The sequence below is a fragment of the Pimephales promelas genome, chromosome 11 (genome assembly GCF_988280905.1).
Source record: "Pimephales promelas chromosome 11, fPimPro1.hap1.1, whole genome shotgun sequence".
NCBI lineage: Eukaryota > Metazoa > Chordata > Actinopteri > Cypriniformes > Leuciscidae > Pimephales > Pimephales promelas.
Window position 1 is genome coordinate 28729341 of NC_142779.1, and position 21362 is coordinate 28750702.

General features: G+C 36.1%; 1 protein-coding gene across 5 annotated transcripts in view; it reads right to left on the minus strand.

The window, feature by feature from the left end:
- mcph1 (microcephalin 1) overlaps nucleotides 1–21362 on the minus strand; it is a 227642-nt gene that overhangs the window by 92658 nt on the left and 113622 nt on the right. For all 5 annotated transcript variants that reach the window (XM_089117256.1, XM_089117255.1, XM_089117254.1 and 2 more), the window contains 2 exons: nucleotides 5441–5603; nucleotides 5214–5291 (listed from right to left, as the gene is read on the minus strand). In XM_089117256.1, the coding sequence (XP_088973382.1) occupies nucleotides 5214–5291; nucleotides 5441–5603 (241 nt within the window). The remainder of the gene's footprint in view (nucleotides 1–5213; nucleotides 5292–5440; nucleotides 5604–21362) is intronic.

A 21362-nucleotide genomic window follows, 5' to 3' on the forward strand; every position in this document is an offset into this window, starting at 1 on the left:
CCTGTAATAATAATTATTTATTCATGTGATATTTATAAATCTGGGTGCGTTTTTGGTTGGAAATCAATGAAACATGGTACTGTATTACCTGGTCTCCCCTGTTTATTGTCACAGCTCATACAATAAAGCAAACACCCATGATAAACTATGCTTTTCTATCTAACGTTAGTAATTGCTGACTCTTTATTCCAACGCTGAGCGAAGCGAACTCTCTGCTCCTCGTCACGGTGCGTCTCAGGTGATTGTTATCACTCTGCCCAAGTAGCAGTGCTTCCCCTTCAGAAAATATAGTATTTATATGGTCAAAAGATGTCTGTGTCTCATATGGCCTTGATATTTGCACACTCTGTGACTATACAAACCACAACATGTAAATAGGAAAACGTTTGCGTTATTTTGTCACTCATTTGGATTAGTATGAAAGCTGCAACCATTCACATCCAGTCTTTGTGCTAAGCTAGGCTAGCGGTGGGTGCGTCAAACAGACTTATAGCACGCACGGAGATGAAAAAGGTATGTATGGACTTATCTAACTCTGGGGGGTAAGGTGAATAGGCTAAAGTCCCAAAAAGTCGGAGTGTTCCTTTAAAGCCTTGTTTTCATGTGCCCCATTTTATACTTTGAGCGCCTTTAAGTTATGGACAGTATCTTTTGATTTCCTAGGTAATTTGATTTCCTAGGTATTTTTTTTTCATCTTGTGTGTAAAAAAAAAAAAAAAATGTTGCACCTTGATTTATCATATGTTCAGATCTATCTACCGAAAATATATGCAAAATTGCTCATATTTAATGAGATAATGCCTAATTTGCCTAATTAAATATATGCAAAATTGCTCATATTTAATGAGATAATGCATAATTTGCATAATTAAATAAACAAATTTCAAAAACTTATAATACAATTTCTTATATACTTGTTGTAAGTAATCAACTGAGGAAGTTTCATGGTGATATCTATTTAAAAATTGTACCCTATTCACCTAGTGACTCACCTTAAAAGTTGGTATTTTGAAAATATAAAGGCAGTGAGCCTCCAATATATCTTTGCTCTGACCCTTGACTCAATCTAGAAACTTAATTTCCTCATATTGATTGCCTACTTACAAAAAAAACAAGGAGAAAATGGTCCAACGACTGTGCAAGATATCAATTTGCCAACCATTTTGATATGCAAATTAGAAGGTAAAACACCCAAAATTTCACTTGGTTACCAGTTTTTTTGGACTCAACACCTTGGAAATATGTAAGATAGGCCGGTACCCGACTTGTACCCATAAATGCTCCTCACTTTCACTTTTGGGGTATATTCCATCTAGACTAGGACCCCAAAACACCCTAGACCTCAGAGGGTTAAACTTTTGAAAACACTGAATGGGACACCTTTGCACAAGGAGCTAACCTAGAGGAATATGCCTCGACAGTCCTGTCACACATCACATTTTGAACCATCAAAGTGTATTTTAAAAAGAACCCTTGGTTTAATAGTGAGGTTAAAACTCTTAGAAAGGCTGGGGGCTACTGCTTTTAAATCTGGGGACATAGAGGCATACAGAAATGCAAAAGGAAAACAGGAAGGGCATCAAGGTTGCAAAGCGCCACTATAAACAGCATATTGAGGATCATTTCAACAAAAATGAATCCTGCACCATTTGGAAAGGAATCAAGGCAATCACTAATTACAAGAGTGGTAACAGCCAGATGCCCAACAATGATACCGCTTTCCCTAATGTCCTAAACCATTTCTTTGCTTGTTTTGATAACGGAAACAACAGCCCTACCACCACCTTTACTGCACCGCTGCAGACAGGGTAAGCACTCATTCTGCACCCACATCAAGCAAGGTCCACTCTGACTAAAACTTACATCAAGAAAGCAGCTAAAGCTGAACCAGATGGAGTACAGGGAAGGATTTCACTCACTTCAGATGAACTCACTTCAACAGGCTATAGTTTCCCAACTTGTTTCAAATCAACTCCTATTATCCCTGTGCCAAAGAAATCTACAGCAAAATGCTTGAATGACCGGTTGCTTTGACACATATTATTATGAAGTGTTTTGAAAGGCTGATACTGAACCATTTTTGCAAGGAGAAAAAAACAGGCTAATAGATATTAAGAATACTTTAATGAAATACAGGCATTACCAGTACTAGTGAAAGTTGTCAAATTTATGGTTATAGAGCCATTTAGTGTTCAAGAGCAGAAATGTATTGGCTGCCACAACCAACACCCAAGGCAGCAAAAAATATATTCTAGTTGAGTGCCATCTGTACTTCATAATTTGTAATGTATTACATAAAATGCAGCAGTGTCTAATTATGTTGCATACACATTACTGCAAGTGTGCTATATATGAGACAAAAAAGAAGGATTTTACAGATAGTTATTTTCTTTTGTTAAATTAATCATAAAATGGTAACCTGTGTGTAATGTAAACCACTACTAGGAGATCACAGATTGATGTCACTACCTGTACTGCATTAATATCAAAATACACACGATTACATTTTGAAGAACAGACGGAAGAAAATCTGTCGATAGGAATCTCATTTGTTGTATTTTGTATGTTTAGATGTTCAACCGCAAGCACAAGCACTTCTCACGATGTTGATGCAAAAAGTTTCCAATCATTCTTTTCAGCGTCAGTGGTCTGAAAATTTTATGCAAGCACTGCAAATGCTCTCATCAGGGCCATCAGGAGGTGCTCTGAGTTTAGTTTCCTTTATGTCCACAGAGTTTTTTTATATGCATTGTGAATGCAAAACACTGCAGGTTCACTTCATATCTAATATCTTCCAATATTCCAAATTTAGCTGTATTTACTACAATTAGGGGTGTCCATGGTTAACCGGTTAACCGATTAACCGTTTAAAATTGGATAACCGAGTGAAACCTTTTTGCTCGGTTAAGTGGCGTCAATACATATTTGCACAAAACTTTTGCATTTTTTTTCTTCTGATTGTCGATAAAAAAACATTGTGAAATGACAGCGTTTCCATTAACATTTACATTTCCATCCATAAAACATTTTTTTTTTCCTTTCGCGATAAGCCATTCCAAAAATAATGGCAACGGACGTTGGTAGTCTATCACAGCCACCGCACTAAACATTATTATTATTTATAAAAGGAGACGTGGTGTGTCATCCAAGCATTAATGGCAGGGACAGTCACAGAGTTTCTGTGTGTTTCTCCCTTATTTCTGCTCCGCGGTCTTGATTGTGGCATTTCTTTGAGGTTTTGTCTAGTAGGCTATTCCTTGTATCCTTTATGAATTTTAAAAAAGAACTCTGCCTCGTATATGTACAAAAGGTCTACTTTTGTGTTCATTCGTTTCCCCTTATTTAATCCGTAGGCCTAATTGCAAAACGAAAAATGAACGGTTGTTGTATTTTGTAAAACGCAGAGTTGAACACCAAAATGTTAATTTGAACTGTAGGACTACGTCAAATGCTGCGCAAAAATATATAGGCTATATATCGACGAATTTTCAGATATTTGTTTGATTTTTTGCCCCTTTAAACATTTAAAATATTTGACAAATGAATATGGGAAAAAAAAAAGATTTTACTGGTTTTCTGAGGCCAGATTAGAACCTGGAAATGATTTTCCCCCGCAATGCTGAATGAGAAGAGCCGTAACCACAGCCTACAGAAAGGGGATTTAGATGATTTATAAGATATAATAAATGTGTCTGATAATAAAATAATATAACATAACGAGGCATTAATTGTTTATTAATAAACTATTGTTTTCTAAATCAGTTTCTGCTAAAAACAAATCTCCATCCCCGGATGCACCTTTAGAGAGAAATACATAATTAGCTGACTACATAATTACATAGTCAGAAGATATTGGCTTTCGATTCGAATTTGTTCGTTTTAAATTGGACATTTAAAGCTTTAGCCTACAAAAGCTTTAAATGTCCAATTTAAAACGAACAAATTCGAATGCGGTGTCTGTTTCAGTTCTCGCGCTTCAGTTCACGGAAATCATGAAGCGCGCCTGTTTGTTAAAGCACAACGTTTTCTTGTTATTGTGAGTTTATGCAAATAAATGTATTTGCGAATAATGTATTATTATTTTCTGTATGACCAGAAATTAAAGAGTATTTTAAGTTGTTTCCACTGAAAGAACTGCAATGAAACTGCAAGTGTTCACATGGGCGTCTCGCAGCCTCCACACTAAGCACACACACTGGATATGCGTCAAAATATTGTGTTTATTTGTGCTTTGTTCCTTTTTTGGATAAAAGCGTCTTCTACATATGCAGCCTAATAAAATGTTACAATAATGATGATTATTATTATTATTTGCGGATACGGAGTTTTTGCGAAATGGACGTGTTGTCAATGTGCGTATTTTCAATGGGCAATTTCAGTTTGAAGGGTGTTGGAAACGCGCCTACTTTAACTGCTCTGAACTTACCACTGCGTTTTATTTCTATAAATTAATTTCGTTTCAAATGGGGTCCAACCAGTTATTAAAGGTGTTAAAAATTAACTCTGTATCTCGAGGTTGCGGCGCGCACACGGTTAACCGAGTATTAACCGACAAGGGCCTCGGTTAACGGTTAATGAAAAACTTGAAAACGTGCAGCCCTAACTACAATACACATTGCAAAATATCTCACTATGTAATATAATTTGTATATTTAAAAAAAGTACAAAACTCTCCTGTGTGGTCATAATTGGGACAAAACATCCCTATTGTAAATTACTGATTATCCAAATCCAGTCATGTGTGAAGAGATTATTGTTAATCTTCTCCTAACAAGGCCACATATTAAAATCTGGGTAGATTAGATGGTACTCAAACAATGAGCTCTCGTAATCAATGTATTGGATGCAGATGAAATGGCCATGAATAAAGATCTGTGGCTATGTTGCAGTCTGAACATAGCCTCATATCTTTATTTATGACCATTTATTTATTTATTTTAAAGTTTATGATTTTTGTTTGTTGTGCAAATTGTTTAGGAAGCAAGAGGTAGTCTACCAGCTGGTTAGAAATCTGGGTGGTTTTACAGTGGTCGATAATGTGTGTGAAAGCACCACTCATGTAGTGTCCGGCAGCCCAAGGTGGATGCTTATTAACTGGTTAGGCATTGCATGTGGCTGCTGGATCCTGTCCTTTGAGTGGGTGTGTAGTGCTTATTGCTTTCTGTGTATTTTTCGTAATTTTGATTAACATTACTAAATTGAAGTGTACTTACAGGCGCAGCTGGAAAATGATCGGATAGCTCATAAGGTTCTTCAGGAACCCACTGCCTGTGCTCCAAACACCATAGGATCTGCAACAACAGATAAAACAGATAACAACAGATAAAAACAAACAAACAAACAAAAACAATAGTATATTAACTATCACTTATATCTTTACAGAATGATGTTTATCACATTTAGGAAAAAATTCATACAAAGTAATAAGCAATATACACACCCACTCAAAGGAGAGGATCCAGCAGCCACGTGCAATGCCTAACAGGATATTAAGTGTCCGCCGTGGGCTGCCGGACACCACATGAGTGGTGCTTTCACACACATTATCGACCACGGTAAAACCACCCAGATTTCTGACCAGCTGGAAGACTACCTCTTGTTTCCTAAACACAAATGCACAACAAACAAGAAATCATAAACTTCAGGGTTTCTGCAGGTCTCAATTCACCATTACACAAATTAAGGCCTTAGGGCCGGTTCACATATCGCGTCTTTTGCGCGCTCAAGTTCGTTATTTCAAATGTAGGCGCGCGGTATGCACGCTCATAATGGAAGCGACGCGGTCGCGGTGCGACGCGCTCGTTTTTTCCAGGCGCGTCCGCGCCGCATCGAGATAAAAACATCTCAACTTTTCAGAATGCCGCAAGCGCACCGTAGGTCACGTGTCACGTCAACCAATCAGCTTCCTCGCCATTTTTGTTACCTCTTCTTAAAATATAATCAAACTGGTCCTTGTCCACTCTGAAATAGGCTTTGAACCTCCCATTGTCCAGGCGGAGTTCCTGAATCAGCTGGTGAAATTCCCCATGGTTCTTGCGTTTTTGTAGTATGGGGTGCACCCAAACACTGCAGCGTTTTTTTACTTTTCTGAGTAAATAAATCTTGTAACAGAGTTACAGCAAAGGTTTTTCGGTGGTGGAAATCCATTGCTGAAACTTCCTTCATGTAATGGAGAGCGCAGCTGATGGTTGCTTAGCAACGACAGACGCGTTTTCTACGCATTTTTAGGCGTGATATGTGAACGGCCCCTTAAAGAGCAAGATTTGAAGAAAGACTGTAGAAAGAGTGAGGACTGAGACATTACAAAAGAGAAAAGGTGAGAGAAAAATCACTGGAAAAAGAAGGGTTATGATCAGACAAGAGCTTTACAGAGACACCCACTCATGCATTATGCGCGTGTGCATTTGGAGGCGGAGAAATTAAGAAAGGAGTTTGTTTGGCTTGATTTAAAATATCAACAGTGTTTCTCATAAATTGCTTACTGCAGCTTTAAGAATCTTTAGACATTTGCACTGGAAAACAAGACAATCACTTTTTTGTAGAGGGTGGAGTAAACGATATTTCCATATTGTAGTGGTTGGGAGCAAGTGATTAAAGCTACTTTTTATTTGTAAAATGAATTTTAAGTAATGAATATCTGTTGAAACTGTAATTTAAAACTCTAAAGTGTATATAACACATTTCCCGTTATGAATTATGATACCGCTGGTTTGTTGGTTCGTTGGGTTAAATTGCTTTCTCACCTCAACCGAACTGCCCCAGAGTTTGTTTTTAATTGGGCCGAGACAACCACATTCAGTCGATCTCTAAACGATTGTTTTGGAGCGAATCCCGATCGCATTTGCCTTGATCATATTTGCCTAAATGAAACGAACTAAGGGAGAACATCAAACAACACTCAAAATGAGGCAGGTGTGAAAACAACCTTCGAGCACACTATTGTATTGTTTTCACTTCAGTTAATCCCTTAATTTGTCTTGATGTCTTGAAAAGGTCTTTAACCTTCAAATGGTCTCCGTTTCCTGTTTACAAGTCTGGGCTTCGGGGTCAATACGACACCAACAATTGATTGAGTAATTGTACAAAAAATATACATTTTTAAATCATACAAATAATGTATATTTTTTGTTTACTTCTCATCTATTCAATAACGCTGTGTTTTTGGAGAAATAGTCCTTTTGTATCCATATACCACACAATTCCTACACACCATTAGCTTGCTTATGAAATATAATTTTATGATACATTGCATTTATGCTCTAGTACAAGGCCTTAATTTCCCGAAGACAAGAAGTGTAATTTTTTTTTTTTTTTACATACCTTCAGAACAACCGAATCAAGCCCAGTTTTGTGTGCGTGTATAGATCGATAATGTATGAAAAGTCACAAAATCTTATTCCACTCAGATGAAGGGAACCTTTTTTTTATTAAGTAAAAGTCGATTGGGGTCGTATAGACCCCATGACCCGATTGAGGGTTAAAAAGTCTTAAATTTACCTTCACAAAACCTGTTCATGTTTATCCAGTTAATTTTCAGTTTTATGCACCGACATTTATACTATTTCCAAAAATCTGCATTCCCACATTTTCAGCACAAATAACATTATTCTGATCTACTTTCTCATCATATAATATTCAGAATTTGGCCATAACCTTACTTTAGATCAGAGTTCTAGACATGGGCAGTAGGCCTGTCAAAATAATATATTGACTCATCGCAAATGCACATGACCTCGATCATTTTGGTTATGTGATCTATTACCCCATTAAAAATAAATGTCGCTAACATTTTGCCAATCGCACCTCCTCTGTCATCTTATCTACTCTCCATGTTGGAGACTCAACCAGCTCCTTTATACACAGAGCGGACATCGAAAGGTGAAAAGAAGATTCAGTGTTATATTGTCTACAGAGTACAGACAGTTTGGAAGAATACGTCCAAATGCACTCAGTATCAAAGTCGCAATCCACTCTTCCTGTGCAAATATAAACATTACAGCCTCAAATGGTGCATGCTCGGAGCTAGCATTAAAGGTCCTATGTAATGTGTTGATGTTATTTCCACCGAAACAGGAAGACCGGGTGCAACATATCGAGCAGCTCATCACCCTTTTTAAAATAGCCAATAGCGCTTTGTTTATATCACAGCTCGCCCAGAGCCGTTGAGCTTGACAAAGCAGCATCTGACAGCCAGAGTCTAATAGATTACCCTTAATAAAAAAAAATCATGCTGTTTTTAATGCCGATACTATCTAACTTTTTCTCCTCCTAATCTTCTCCATATCCCTTTAAAATATATAATTCTGTGTACAATTCAAAAGGGTCCAATACCTTTTGTGTTTTCTGTGTGATTTGCGCATATGATCACAGCACAGAGCGCTATCATGTCTCTGTCTAGTCAGAACAGACTGTGTGCATTCCATGGCTATTCAAATGACTTCATCACCCCCAATTAAAAGCATATTTACACTCTCTGAATCATTCCTTATCGACTATATGTACCATTCACTATGTAGAAAATAGTAATTTTGTGATAAGTGACCAATTTCAGCTGCAGCTTAAGTGTCTTTATAATGTTGCAGGTGGGATGTTTTAGATTCTTGACAGCATTTGATTGGACTGATAATCTGATGAGAAGCTGAAGTGCAGCGATGTCATCAAAATCGTTAAATCCATATTGGTGAGAGTGAGAGTGTGTACGTTTTGGACCCTTACATCTTCTAAATGCGATTATATCTTTTGTCATAGTTTTGGAGCTTATTGACAATCTTAAGGCTAACATATTCACACTAAAAGCCAAAACATGTCAATTTTGATTTCATGGGAACTTTAAGGCAGTTTCAGATGGGACATGGAAGTCAAGTTTAGTTAGTGTCTAGTTTAGTGTTCAGCTCAGCGGTCGGGAACCTGGCTATCGCAAGGTCTCTCACCCTTTAAAAAGAAACGAGCGATAAAAAAATAAGACAGATCAATAGATATGGGTTCTCTGCAGAAAAATCTGCCAGTTACAATGCCCTTGTAGTACAGTCTACCGAAGTTAATGAAAAGTTAATGATAATAACTATATTCATGTTGTACCGGCAAAAGTGCGTATTCGGTGCTGGTCGTGCTCGTGAGAGTTACGAGTCATCAGAGCAATCAACTAACCACTTGTCTCTGTGATAACATACAGCTCTTGCACTGGAATTCAAGCAGCTGCAGCTTGTTTAAGGTAGGCCAAATGACGAAAAGCAGCAAATATTTCATTTATTTATTTTTGAGCAGGGACAATGCAAAATATACATTAACCTTAAAAAGGAGAGATGCATGTTACCAGGTTGTAGGAATTGTGCTAAATTCCACCTGTAGTGCCTGGGCAGGCTGATGTCAACAGATATACATATAAATAATCCTTTTACACAAAAAAACAAAAACAAAAAAACAACAACATACAAATTATATATAAAAAACAAGCTAAAGCTTTCATTCATTCTTTGGCATTCATTTTCAAATACACATCAATTACAATACATTATGGGAACATGTTTGTTTTAAAATAAGCCATTTTTTGGCCCGATGTGAAACAGTGCTAAAATTTACACACATGGTCAGTTCTGTTAGCAACTCGTTCCACTGTTTGATGGCCACACATGCGAAAGCTGAGCTGCCAAAAACTGTTTGTTTACACCGAGGAATCTTGCACTCGCCCCGAACAGTCAACTTAGTGGCTCGAGATGTAATTTCTGAGCTCAGTGAGATGAACTTTTTTAACGGAGGGAAATATAAACTTTTAATACTTTCACTTTATCCACAGAGACCCTTTATGACATGATAAATGTGCAACATTTTTGATAACCCACGCATATTTCAGTTGACGATTCTGTTTAAACTTTTCAATAACAAAAAATTAAGAAATGAGAAAAAAAGAGCAGGATGTGCTTGATATTGAAAAGAAGAAATATTAAAAGCGTGTTAAGCTGTGAAAGAGAACGGAATTACTGGCAGGATGCTGCACTCTGATCGCAACACACAGAAAAGCATTGTAGCCTTTGTCTTCGGTTGCGCACCTTGCCAAATAAATACAGAAATATCAAAATGCTCGAGTATTCACGTAAACACAGTAGATGCAAGTACTCACTCTCACTCTCTCTCATATGCAGACAGAGAGGATTTATGCTCATCAGTTGATAACTCAACCACACAGTGAAAGCCCTTTACAATTAATATTGAAAGTTAGTTTGCTAAATATTTGTTTGTTTTTAGTTGTCTATGGATAAGTCCTGGGTTTCCTCATTCTGCCTAGCTGCAGCACAATCTTATTCACGCTGCAAGGCAGCCTGGACACCATGAACCAAATTTTCCCCTGAGATAGGGAACCAATCACAGAACGGGGAGGGAGCAGCAAAACGATGGCGACGTATATGCAACACACCGAAGCAGTTTGTTTATATCTATGGACCCATCATGGCAGCGGACGCGAAGTTACCTTTTGATACAGCCTAATGTTTGACATTTAACATATCGGCTAAACTGATTTGCAGAGGGGGGATTTAAAGCTGTTCCCTTTTACTGGTGATTCACTTTTTAAATTTTTACTTCATATAACAGCCTTTTTTGTAGATCACATATTTTACCATTTCATGTGTTTTAACAGCTAGATCGTGTTGCTATGGACACAGTTGTTCACTCCGGTAGTGTAATCGTTTTTAAATGAATAAACTCCTTTTAAAATCAATTATTTGATTTATTTGGTAGGTAGCCATATTATTAGTGGGAAAATGTTTAGCGAGGCGGTTGTTACAGCAAATACAACCCCTTCAGGCTGATTCAAGACCCCTCCACTTCGTGTTAGAGTTCGCAGGGTTGTATGCGCTATAAGATCCATCTCGCTATACATTATCCCTTACTTTTATTTATTTCTATGAGGGCTGACAAGACAAAAAAAAAAGGACTGTCAAGTGTGTTTAAACAGTGCGGTACAGCAACCAAACCAGTAGCACTACTATTTTTCCAGCGTCAAAAGCGGACCTTCACTGATGTAATGACGCAATGACGTGCACTAGCTAGCCTGTTCCATTTACGTGTTCTCCGAATGCAAAAGAGGAGCCTCGTCTTGCCTCTAAAGGAAATGACTTGGAAGGACCCGTCCTGCCAAGGAAGTATCCTTGACATTGAGAAACATGTTTTGTGTATACATAAATCTCCTAATTCTCTGACCCATCGTCGTCTTCATCATCTAATTTTCTGTCACTCTACATACATCATCTGGTATCATTGAACCGATTAGCTATGAGATACGTACAGGCGCATTTGATAGACATTCGTAGCACCCAATAATACGGCTCTGGGCATTTGTAAACCATGCCTCGAATACGAGAAAAATGTGGTTTCCAGACCACGTCTCATTCTCAGTGAAACGTGGTCTGGCGTTAGCCAGGCTATATGGACCTAATAATTAGCCTAATGCTGTTGAAATTTTATTTAAAAAAACATGTCTTTAATAATAATATTATATATTTCTTTTACTGTGGCTCTTTTGGAAAAATGCATTAACAAAAAATTAAAAAATGGCTCTTTGGTCAAAAAAGGTTCCTGACCCCTGGTCTATTTCATTAACAGAGAACCAAACTGTTTTCTGTTTTATATATATAAATTTTAACCCTCTGGGGTCAGCTATCGCGACAAGCTCATTTTATTTCCTTATCAGTGCAAAAGAAACTCAAATTACTCTGTTGATTTTGATCTTACATGTAAGTGTTGTACATCATTAGATCCTGTTACGCGTCTACTTATAAATGTATAAATGTCTACTGTTAAGTGGATACTCAAAATAAAAACAAGTGTTCTGTTTTTTGTCAAATATGAAATAAACATGAAAAATAAACATGATGCGAATTTTGCATTCTCTCTGTCAGTGAAGTTCATTCTGAAACATCCGGAAATCAACTGTAATTAAGTAAATACTTGTCAAACAGGCACAAACGATTTTCGTTATAAAGCTGAAATTCTCTTCTTTTAAATGAAGTAATTTATATAAAAAACAAATATTCTCAGTTTATGACTTCAGTAGAAAAGAGAGATGTCAGTCTTTTTCCTTTCACCTAATTATAGTGTATTACGTGTTCATTTGACCACGCCCACAGAGAGCACGCGGTATTCAAACCCAAATTTTGAGGCAAGCCATGCCAACCCCCTTATCAGCTGGATAAAAATGCACAATGTTGTTTACTACAGATGTACATCTCATCTGTGTGTTCATTCATTCTAGCTCCTACAGTAGTAAACATTATTTTTACATGAACACATCCAAACTATATTGCTATAGCCTACTGATGTATATAGCCTCTTGTATGTATATAGCTATAGCCTCTTATGTGTCAAGCCATCAGAACCAAACTGAAAACTGTGGTTAAAAAACTGAGGTATGTATTGAACCATGGGCAAACTGTATTGTTGCATTCCTAATATATATATATATATATATATATATGGGTAGTTGACAAATGGGCAAGAAAAAGTACTTTTTTAGGAAAACATAACTTTTTAAGAAAAAATACATATATTTATGGAGTATGAAAACTGCAGTTTCAGAAAATAGTAGTGGTAACTCATTTTGTCAATGACTTCACATATTATTTTCACGTTTTCATTCAACGATATGCAAATATGTCCTATGGTGTGACATTTAAAAAGTACTGAAAAATTATATTAAATAACATTAAAAAAATAATTGAGAGAATTGTTCACATTATTAAACATTTTTTTTATGAAAGTGATATTTATATTATATGAAAGTAAAAATTTGAATAATTTTTATCATGCATAGATTAACTTTGAAATTGTAACTTTGAAACTTGAAATTGTACCCATCTAGGAGAAGATATTATTGAAACTCCCCTAATGCCAAACTTGACTCTTTTTTAAAAACATATTTTGAAATAAGTATATTTTTCTGTTGTTTTATGTTTGTCACACCATAGGACAAAACGTCACACCAAAGGACAAAGATAGTCATTGCATAAAAAGAGTCAGACTATACTGTATAGTGTTTATAGTAACAATTATAAAGGAGGACATTTGTTTTTATTTTTCTGCAATATAAACTGTGCAAAACATATCACACCTAAAGTAACTTTGATAATTATAGATCCATCAAAACATAATATCTTTGAGAAATAGGCTACGGTAAAATGACAGTCATTGTTCATCAGTTAAACAGTAACAATAGTTATGTTTCCATCCACACGTTTTTATACGAATAAAGTGATATCAAATGAAAAATGCATTACGGAAACAGTAAAATTCAATTGAATTTCATGAATATCGACTCAAATGAAATCGTTCATATCGATTTCGAAATCGTTCAGTCTCATTGGATTTTATCTTGATCGATATCCGACTAATGCGATAAATGCTGGTGGAAACGTTGTTATGGCGCGATCCATTTTGTCTAGCAAAACTTTGTTCTCAAATGTTTGCTTGAATGTTGAGCGATTCAGAGCGAAAAAGAATGGGAACACCTTAAAATGTCTCAAACCAAATCGATATACCAATTTGATCGCAAAACAGCAGGTGACGTCATTACACACAGGTTTTTATTTGCTTTAAAGCTGTTGGATGGAAACACACTTTCACCAGCTTTATTCGCATTTTTTTTTTTTACCGAACTTCAGATAATTCGATTGACAAGTGTATGGGAACTTGGCTTCTGACATGAAAATAAAATCCATTGCAAAGGTAAAAATGAAATTTCCAATTCCCTGAGAGCCTTCTTTTCATGATATCTGTTTGAAATAATGATAGATGAATGTATCAACAGAGAAATGAATGTAATGAGTACTCAATTATGAATCATGACCTACTGTATTTTCCCAACAAATGTAATCACTTTCTTGGTGGTTATATAGATTACACAATATAGATTATTACCCTGTAATAACAAGCTTATTACGTTGAACCTGAACCTCACACAGGTCTATGATACTGATACTGAATAATAAGCAGTCATTCAGTCACTCAGCAAGATCCCTGAATTATTTTAAGATGTAGGCTATATGAAGTATATGGAAACATTCAGTTTGATTTTCTTTCTTCGTCGTTTTCTTAGGATACTTGCACATCCATCCACAACATTAAAATTTAAGTCATTATTGAATTTAAGATCATCAAAACTGGTCAAAAAACAATGAAAAGAATGTTAACAAACTTTATCTATTTGTTTTAATAGCTTCTTAAGAAGGTCTTGTCCTATTGTGTGACATCTGTGTCCTATGGTGCGACAGGCCAAAGTGTCACACCGAAGGACATTTCCTGTCACACCAAAGGACATTTGAGCTTTTTGTGGCATGTTAATAACTATGGTAATGCTAGTTGAACTGTCAATAGCAATTGGCATGATACATTTGCATAATATTACATAGTCCTGCTGTTAAAAATACAAATTTAAATTAAAAAAATATATTTAGGGGCGTCACACCAAAGGACAAAAAAAACTTAACAACTTCAGTGGTCTGAAATCATAGTTAAATATTTGACCAATTCTGAGAGAAATAATAACTATGTGCACTGCTCATGGGCTTCATAGGGGTCTTCAGTCACATGACCTTGAATGGGGTCTTTCTACTAAATGTAGTTGTCCATGATATTGCCCAACATAATATCAGGTTATTGCGTTACACCAAAGGACATTTTTTTCTGTGGCAAACTTTATGAAATTCCCATACATTTAGAAATGTATGTATAAGAAAATGATTGGCCACCCATTAAGATTTTTAAAAATTACTTTTTTATTTATTAAAGGTAATGTTTATGAAAAAATTTTGTCTCCCGTCACACCATAGGACGATTTTGAGATTTGGCTCAAAGTTGTAAAAAAATAAAAAGTAACTCTGGTATTAAAACAATAAATTCATGTAAAACAAGAAAATGCTTAATCATTTACAGTATTCTAAATGATGAAAATGTGAAATAAATTATTTTTTATCTTCTGTGACGGTGAAAAAGGCCACGTCACGTCAACTACCCATATATATATATTAGGGGTGGAGCCGAATCCGAATACGGTATTCGGAAAGGTACAAATAATGTGTTTTTTACGAATAATTATTCCGAACAAATACTTAAAAAAATATTTGTATTCGGGAACAAGAAATACTTGATATCAAAAAGCTGCGTTCCTCACGAGACCGCAGTGCGCGAGTTGAGTGAGTGACGTTCAGGAAGAGTTTACTGACACAGGCTGCTCCACACAGCAACAGAGAGGGCTCGGCTGAGCGAAAAAAACACTTAACTGAATCACCATTTTTGTTTAATAGATGTTTGTACCTTAACTATGTTCCGGTGGCATTTTATAACTTTCGGGAAGCGGAGTTTGATCGGGAGTATATTCCATTATTGACGTCTGCAGACGGGTGCTCTCATGTTCGCTCTGTTTACGTAGTTCTGTTAGCTCGGTAACGGTAATTATTTGTTTCATGGCTTGATTGAATTCCAACGTAGAATTCTTTATATTATAAATATTATAACAGGCCGCTGCTTATAAGTATAACACACCGTTGCTATGAAAAACAGAGCGTTGCCATGGATTCTAAATGTAGAGACAGAACGGACTATTTTTCTTTTTTTAGCGGGAGCGATACAATCGTTTTTTAAATCAATAAACTCCTTTTTATATCCATATTTTGAGTCAAATTATTTATTTATTTTGTAGGTAGCCATGTAATAAGCGGGGTAATGTAGAGCGAGGCGTAGTTATAGCGAAAACCCTTCAGGCTTCGCGTCGGGCTCATAATCAACCTCCTCGCTATAAATTATCCCTATAACTTATTCTGTCTGTACAGCGTCCTCCACCGTGGTGTTGGGGTTCATAATGTTCACAATTGTATTTTATTAGTTGTTGGTTTAACCATGGTTTATGAGGTAATGGCTGACTGTTATTTTCTTTTCAATGACTTTTCTTGTTACATGTTCATTGCTGGATTTATAGAAAAAAAATCAACCAATATTGCATATCCATAATTATTATAATGGATATAATTAAAGAATCCATACACTATAAAGTATTTTTAAAGATTTTTATGCCTATTTTGAATTTTACTCGAATACAAATACAAATACTTTTCCTCCCTGAACAAATACAAATACAAATAGCGGCTGCTTTGCACACCCCTAATATATATATATATATATATATATATATATATATATATATATATATATATATATATATTAGGGATGCAACAATAACCACGGTTTTCGGTTTGGTTCTGATGGCTTGACACATAAGAGTGTTTTTTTTTTATTTATTTGTTTTTTTTATTCTATGCTTAGCCAATAGGAACAGTAAGAGGTTAAAGAGAAAAAAAATAAAAACGATTTATTGCAATACTCCTTTATTTGACTTAAAAGCTAAGAAAAGTCCACAAGCTCCTAGTGTATAGTATAATATAAAATTGACCTTTTGCTAAGCCCCGCCCTCCCTAGTTAGTGTTGCTACGCCTGTCAAGCTTTCGCGGCTGCAACATCTATTACAGTGTGTATGCACTGGTGTCAGACATTCCCAATCAGATAATTAGTAATTTTGGTAACACTTTATTTCGATAGTCCACTTTAGACATTCTACTAACTTAGGGCTGCACGATTTGGGCCAAAATGATAATCACGATTAATTATCACGATTATTTGTTGTTTTTAACCAAAACTAATTTTATTGTCACATAGGCTAATTATAACTGCTTTCACATCCATATTGTGCTACATTCCTGCTAATGTACAACTATGTGCATAAAAATTAAATAAGTCCTCTTATTCACCAAAATTCAGTGCAAAGAATAAAGTAAAATAAAGAAAACAATAAATAAAATGTAGCAAAACTTCAACAGGGCACTATTTTACATTTACATTGTGTAAATATATATTAGGAAGCAAAATATAAACTTGCATTGTACCTGGATAATGGATGTGAATAAAATGCGCAAAATATAGCTACAATCAATCAATCTCTCTCTCACGCGCACTTTCACTCGGTCTCTCTCGCACACAGACATATTCGGTATCTCTCGCGAACTTTTGAGGGTGCTCTTAGTCTCTTTTGTGTCGCTCGCGTTCAGACACACTCGCTGTCTCTCTCTCATGAATGCATGTGATCAGACAGTGGTTTAAAGAGCGCTAGATTGGCTTTGCAAAAAAAAAAAAAAACCTTTGAAACAGTGTTCTGTGAACGGAACGAGGCATTTTAAAGATCGCTCAATGACACGAATTAGATCGTGGGAAGCCAAAATCGTGATCGTGATTAAAATTCGATTAATCGTGCAGCCCTTTACTAACTATAAGTAACTTTTCAACTACATGCGTCAACTAACTGTCATTAGAGTATTAGTAGACTTAATATCTGTTATTAAGCTTAATATCTGTTAACACTTTATTTTGTTGGTCCCCCGACATTCAACTGACTATAAGGAATTTGGTGACTACAAGTAAACTTATTCTCATAACCCAAAGCCTAACACCTAACCATAACCAGTCTACTATAATATACTAATACTCTAATGAGAGTTAGTTGACATGTAGTTGAAAAGTTACTTATAATTAGTAGAACGTCTAAAGTGACTATCGAAATAAAGTGTAACCGTAATTTTTGGCAAACATGTGAAATATCTGAGAGAGCAAGACAAAAGGGACTGCAGTATTCTATTCGAGGGACATATCCACAACATAATATGCAACCGATTAGATAATAATTTCTTAAAAATTGAAGCTAAAGCCTACAGTCACAGTGCCAGCAGCAGCACCTCATATGCTGACCATTCAAATGGGAAACACAAATTGAGGAAATTTAAAAATAATCCTAATAATTATAAATCAGCTTATCCACACCAGGAGAGCCAGGATCGGATTGGGTTAAAGTTACTTAGGGGTAGTAGGCTGTCGATTAACAAAATGCTGAAATATGTTTTAAACTATGTCACTCCCTTTGGCCGTCTTGTCTTTAATAGTCTTATTTTACGTTAAAACATATGCATTATGAACAAATATTTCCAAGCAATAGTCGTTTTTATTAATTCTGTCGACATTTAGTTGTGAATGGATCTCCCACACTGCTTGAACACGCCCATCATTTCTCCCCTTGGCTTTTAGATTTTCGGAAAGGAAAGGATTTTCCCTCGCTCGAAAGCTTGCCAGACCTCCCGCGCCTAGTTACGGTTGCTAAGACACGATTGCGGCGGTGGCGGTTTTCGGGCGTGGCTTAGCGAAGGGTCAATTAACACTGACATTTCACAGCTGCTGGTAGCCCATGTACAAAATGGGGAACACAGAAATTCCTAAATTTTGAAAATAAACACATGTGAAGTTGGTAAACGTAAATTGACCATTTTTAAATAAACATACTAGCACTTCAGTAAACATAAACCATCTTAATCAAACTTAACAGTAATCCAGTACAGTGTCCTTCATTCAGAATATAGGCAAAAGTGCAATTTTACTTAGGTCAGGTTTCCGTTTGAGTAGGCTACACATGTAAAACAATACTTGCACACAGTCATTTTTTTTTTTGTTGAATATATATATATATATATATATATATATATATATATATATATATATATAAAATACTCTGTATTATACTCAACGGCAAAACCGAAATGTCCCCATACAACGGCAAAACCGAAATGTCCCCACACCACGGATTTGAAAGACGCTGGCGCTTCCTCGTACTGTAGCCTCACTTCACCGCCGCTTACAATGTTAAAGTGTAGAATGATGGTTAAGCCGCGCAACCCCTAACTTACTCGCGGCCGTCGCGGAGAGGAGTTTACTCATCTCAGCTCGTAGACTTACAGGTAAACGCAAACAGTCAATTTGGAGAGAAATAAAACGCACATAAATTACGTAAAACCGAAAAAACGCAATTCACAAGCGCGTATATTGAACCGTGGATGTCACCGAATGGTTCAATATTATATTGAGAATTGTGGCATCCCTAATATATATATATATATATATTAGGGCCGCAGCGACGCGTCGACGTCATCGATTACGTCGACTATAAAAATACGTCGACATGCATGGAAAGCGTCGACGCGTCACATTCATTATTTACGTTTAAATATCGAGTCACGGCAGCTTCTGCTCCAGCTCATGGTGAAAATGACACAGTCACACATCACACATATTATCACATAAAACAGACCACGATCATCCAAAATATGGGAATACTTTAAACTACAGCCGAACAGAAAGGTGCTTTGTTCCCTATGCAAAGCAGTAACGTAAAACTGCTATGAACGACCATCATCCTGTCACCGAGAAACATCCTGTGAGACTGCGAACTCAAAACGACGAGCCAGCTAGTAGTAGGCTTTAATTCCAGTCAGTTTTTGGAGTTGTTGCGGTTATACCTTCTTTTTTCAGCTATTACAGCTTGTATGCTAGGTCAGCCTTTCTCAAACTTTTTTCAGTCAGGGCACCTTTCAAAAGTGCATAAAATCTCAAGGCACCCCAGTGTAAAATATAATTTAAAAACACTGCATAACCCAAATGTAAATGCAAATGTCTTGTTTAGTTAGACAGAACAGTAATGAACATAGCATAATATGAACTGTAAATAACAATAATAATAAAAACTGTATAGTACCTTTAAAAACAAAGGTTAGCAAGGTAATTCACAAAATAATTAATCAGAGACACAAATGCCATAAAACCGTAAGAGGTGGACCGCCCAATACAAAAACCCAATAACAAATCCAGACCAGGAGAACTCAAATGAAGTGCAGGATGCAGTTAAAATAAAATAAAAAGGGAAAGACATTAATATACATACATATATATATATATATATATATATATATATATATATATATATACAATGCAATACGAAAAAGATGCATGTTAAAAAATGCACCAGAGATAAGCAGGAATGTTTTTCCATAGTGCTTGTTTTTTTTTATCCGTGCCATGCACATGCACACACACACACACACACACCCACATACACACACAGCCACACACACAAACAATAATCCACAACGAGAGAGGGAGAACGATCTACATGCGTGCATGCAGCGCGTATACGCGCTTACACAAGCCGGGGGTGGGGGTGACCACAATCGAGACGTGAGCCTGGTGCGACGCACACAGCCGCCCTATCCTGGCAGGGTTGGATGAGAGGTGGTCAGGTGTCTTTTAAGTTTGCGGAATCATCCCTTGGTTTGATAGTTTCATCCCATATATTAGACACAACGGGAGAGGGCATGTTGCATCCCCAGTACTGAGGAAGTAGGCTGAGGCTCCATTTCACAGAAAAACTGTCCGGTTCTTGGGGGGGATTTTCTTAAAAAAAAAAAAAAAAAAAAGATCTATGATGCTGTAACTAAAGTGACCTAAATTTACGTTTATTTTTACGTTTCTGTCAGTCTGAGGTGTTGTTGCTATAACGCGTTGCTATGGATTGCGTCACTTCCGTCAAGTTTCGTGTCTTGCGAGATGGATTTTTATGCTTAATTTTATATATTTATCTAAAATGAATTTACAATTTTATTAATACGTTCATATGTTTAAAAAGAAGAATGTAAATATGTAAATTTAAATATATTTATATATGAAATGTCAGTTGTTTATTTATTTATTTATTTTTTTTAGCCTACGTAATTTTTTGGCGGCACCCCAGACACAGTCAGGGGGCACCCCAGTGTGCCGCGGCACCCACTTTGAGAAAGGCTGTGCTAGGTAATAAGATAATTGCTAACAATGCAGATGTAATTTATTGCCCCATTCGGCGACAATAATGGACTTTCATTTATAACTTCAACTTAAATCTGTCAAGCTTTATATCAGTGCATTTAAATAGCTAGTTTTTAAAAGTTACATATGCACATGTACATTTACATATTAACAGTAGCTTAGGCTGTAATCTAGTGTGTGTGAACCTTTTTATAAAAAAAAACACAAGTGCATTTCGAACAAGTTAATTGAGTAAATCATATTCCCACTATAGAAATTAATTACAGACTATAATAAACACATTTTCTAAATAGGCCTGTGATTGTATACATCAGACATTTTATGATATAGTACCATTAGTTACAAATAAAGTTTAAAATATTTGCATATTTCATTACCCTTTCTAAAAAACTTTTTTTTTTGTCATTCATCATTTCAAAAATTTAAAATAATATACAGATGCACTACCTATTCTTCAAAATTAGGGATGCACCGAATATTCGGCCGCCGAAAATTTTCGGCCGAAAATGGCCCAAAAGTGCATTTTCGGTTTTCGGCCGAAAGACTTTTATCACCGAAACAATACGGCCGAAATGTTGTGATGACGCAAACAGAAACCGCGACCTGCACGTGCTTGTCTGAAGCAACATGTCTGTGGTGCGGAC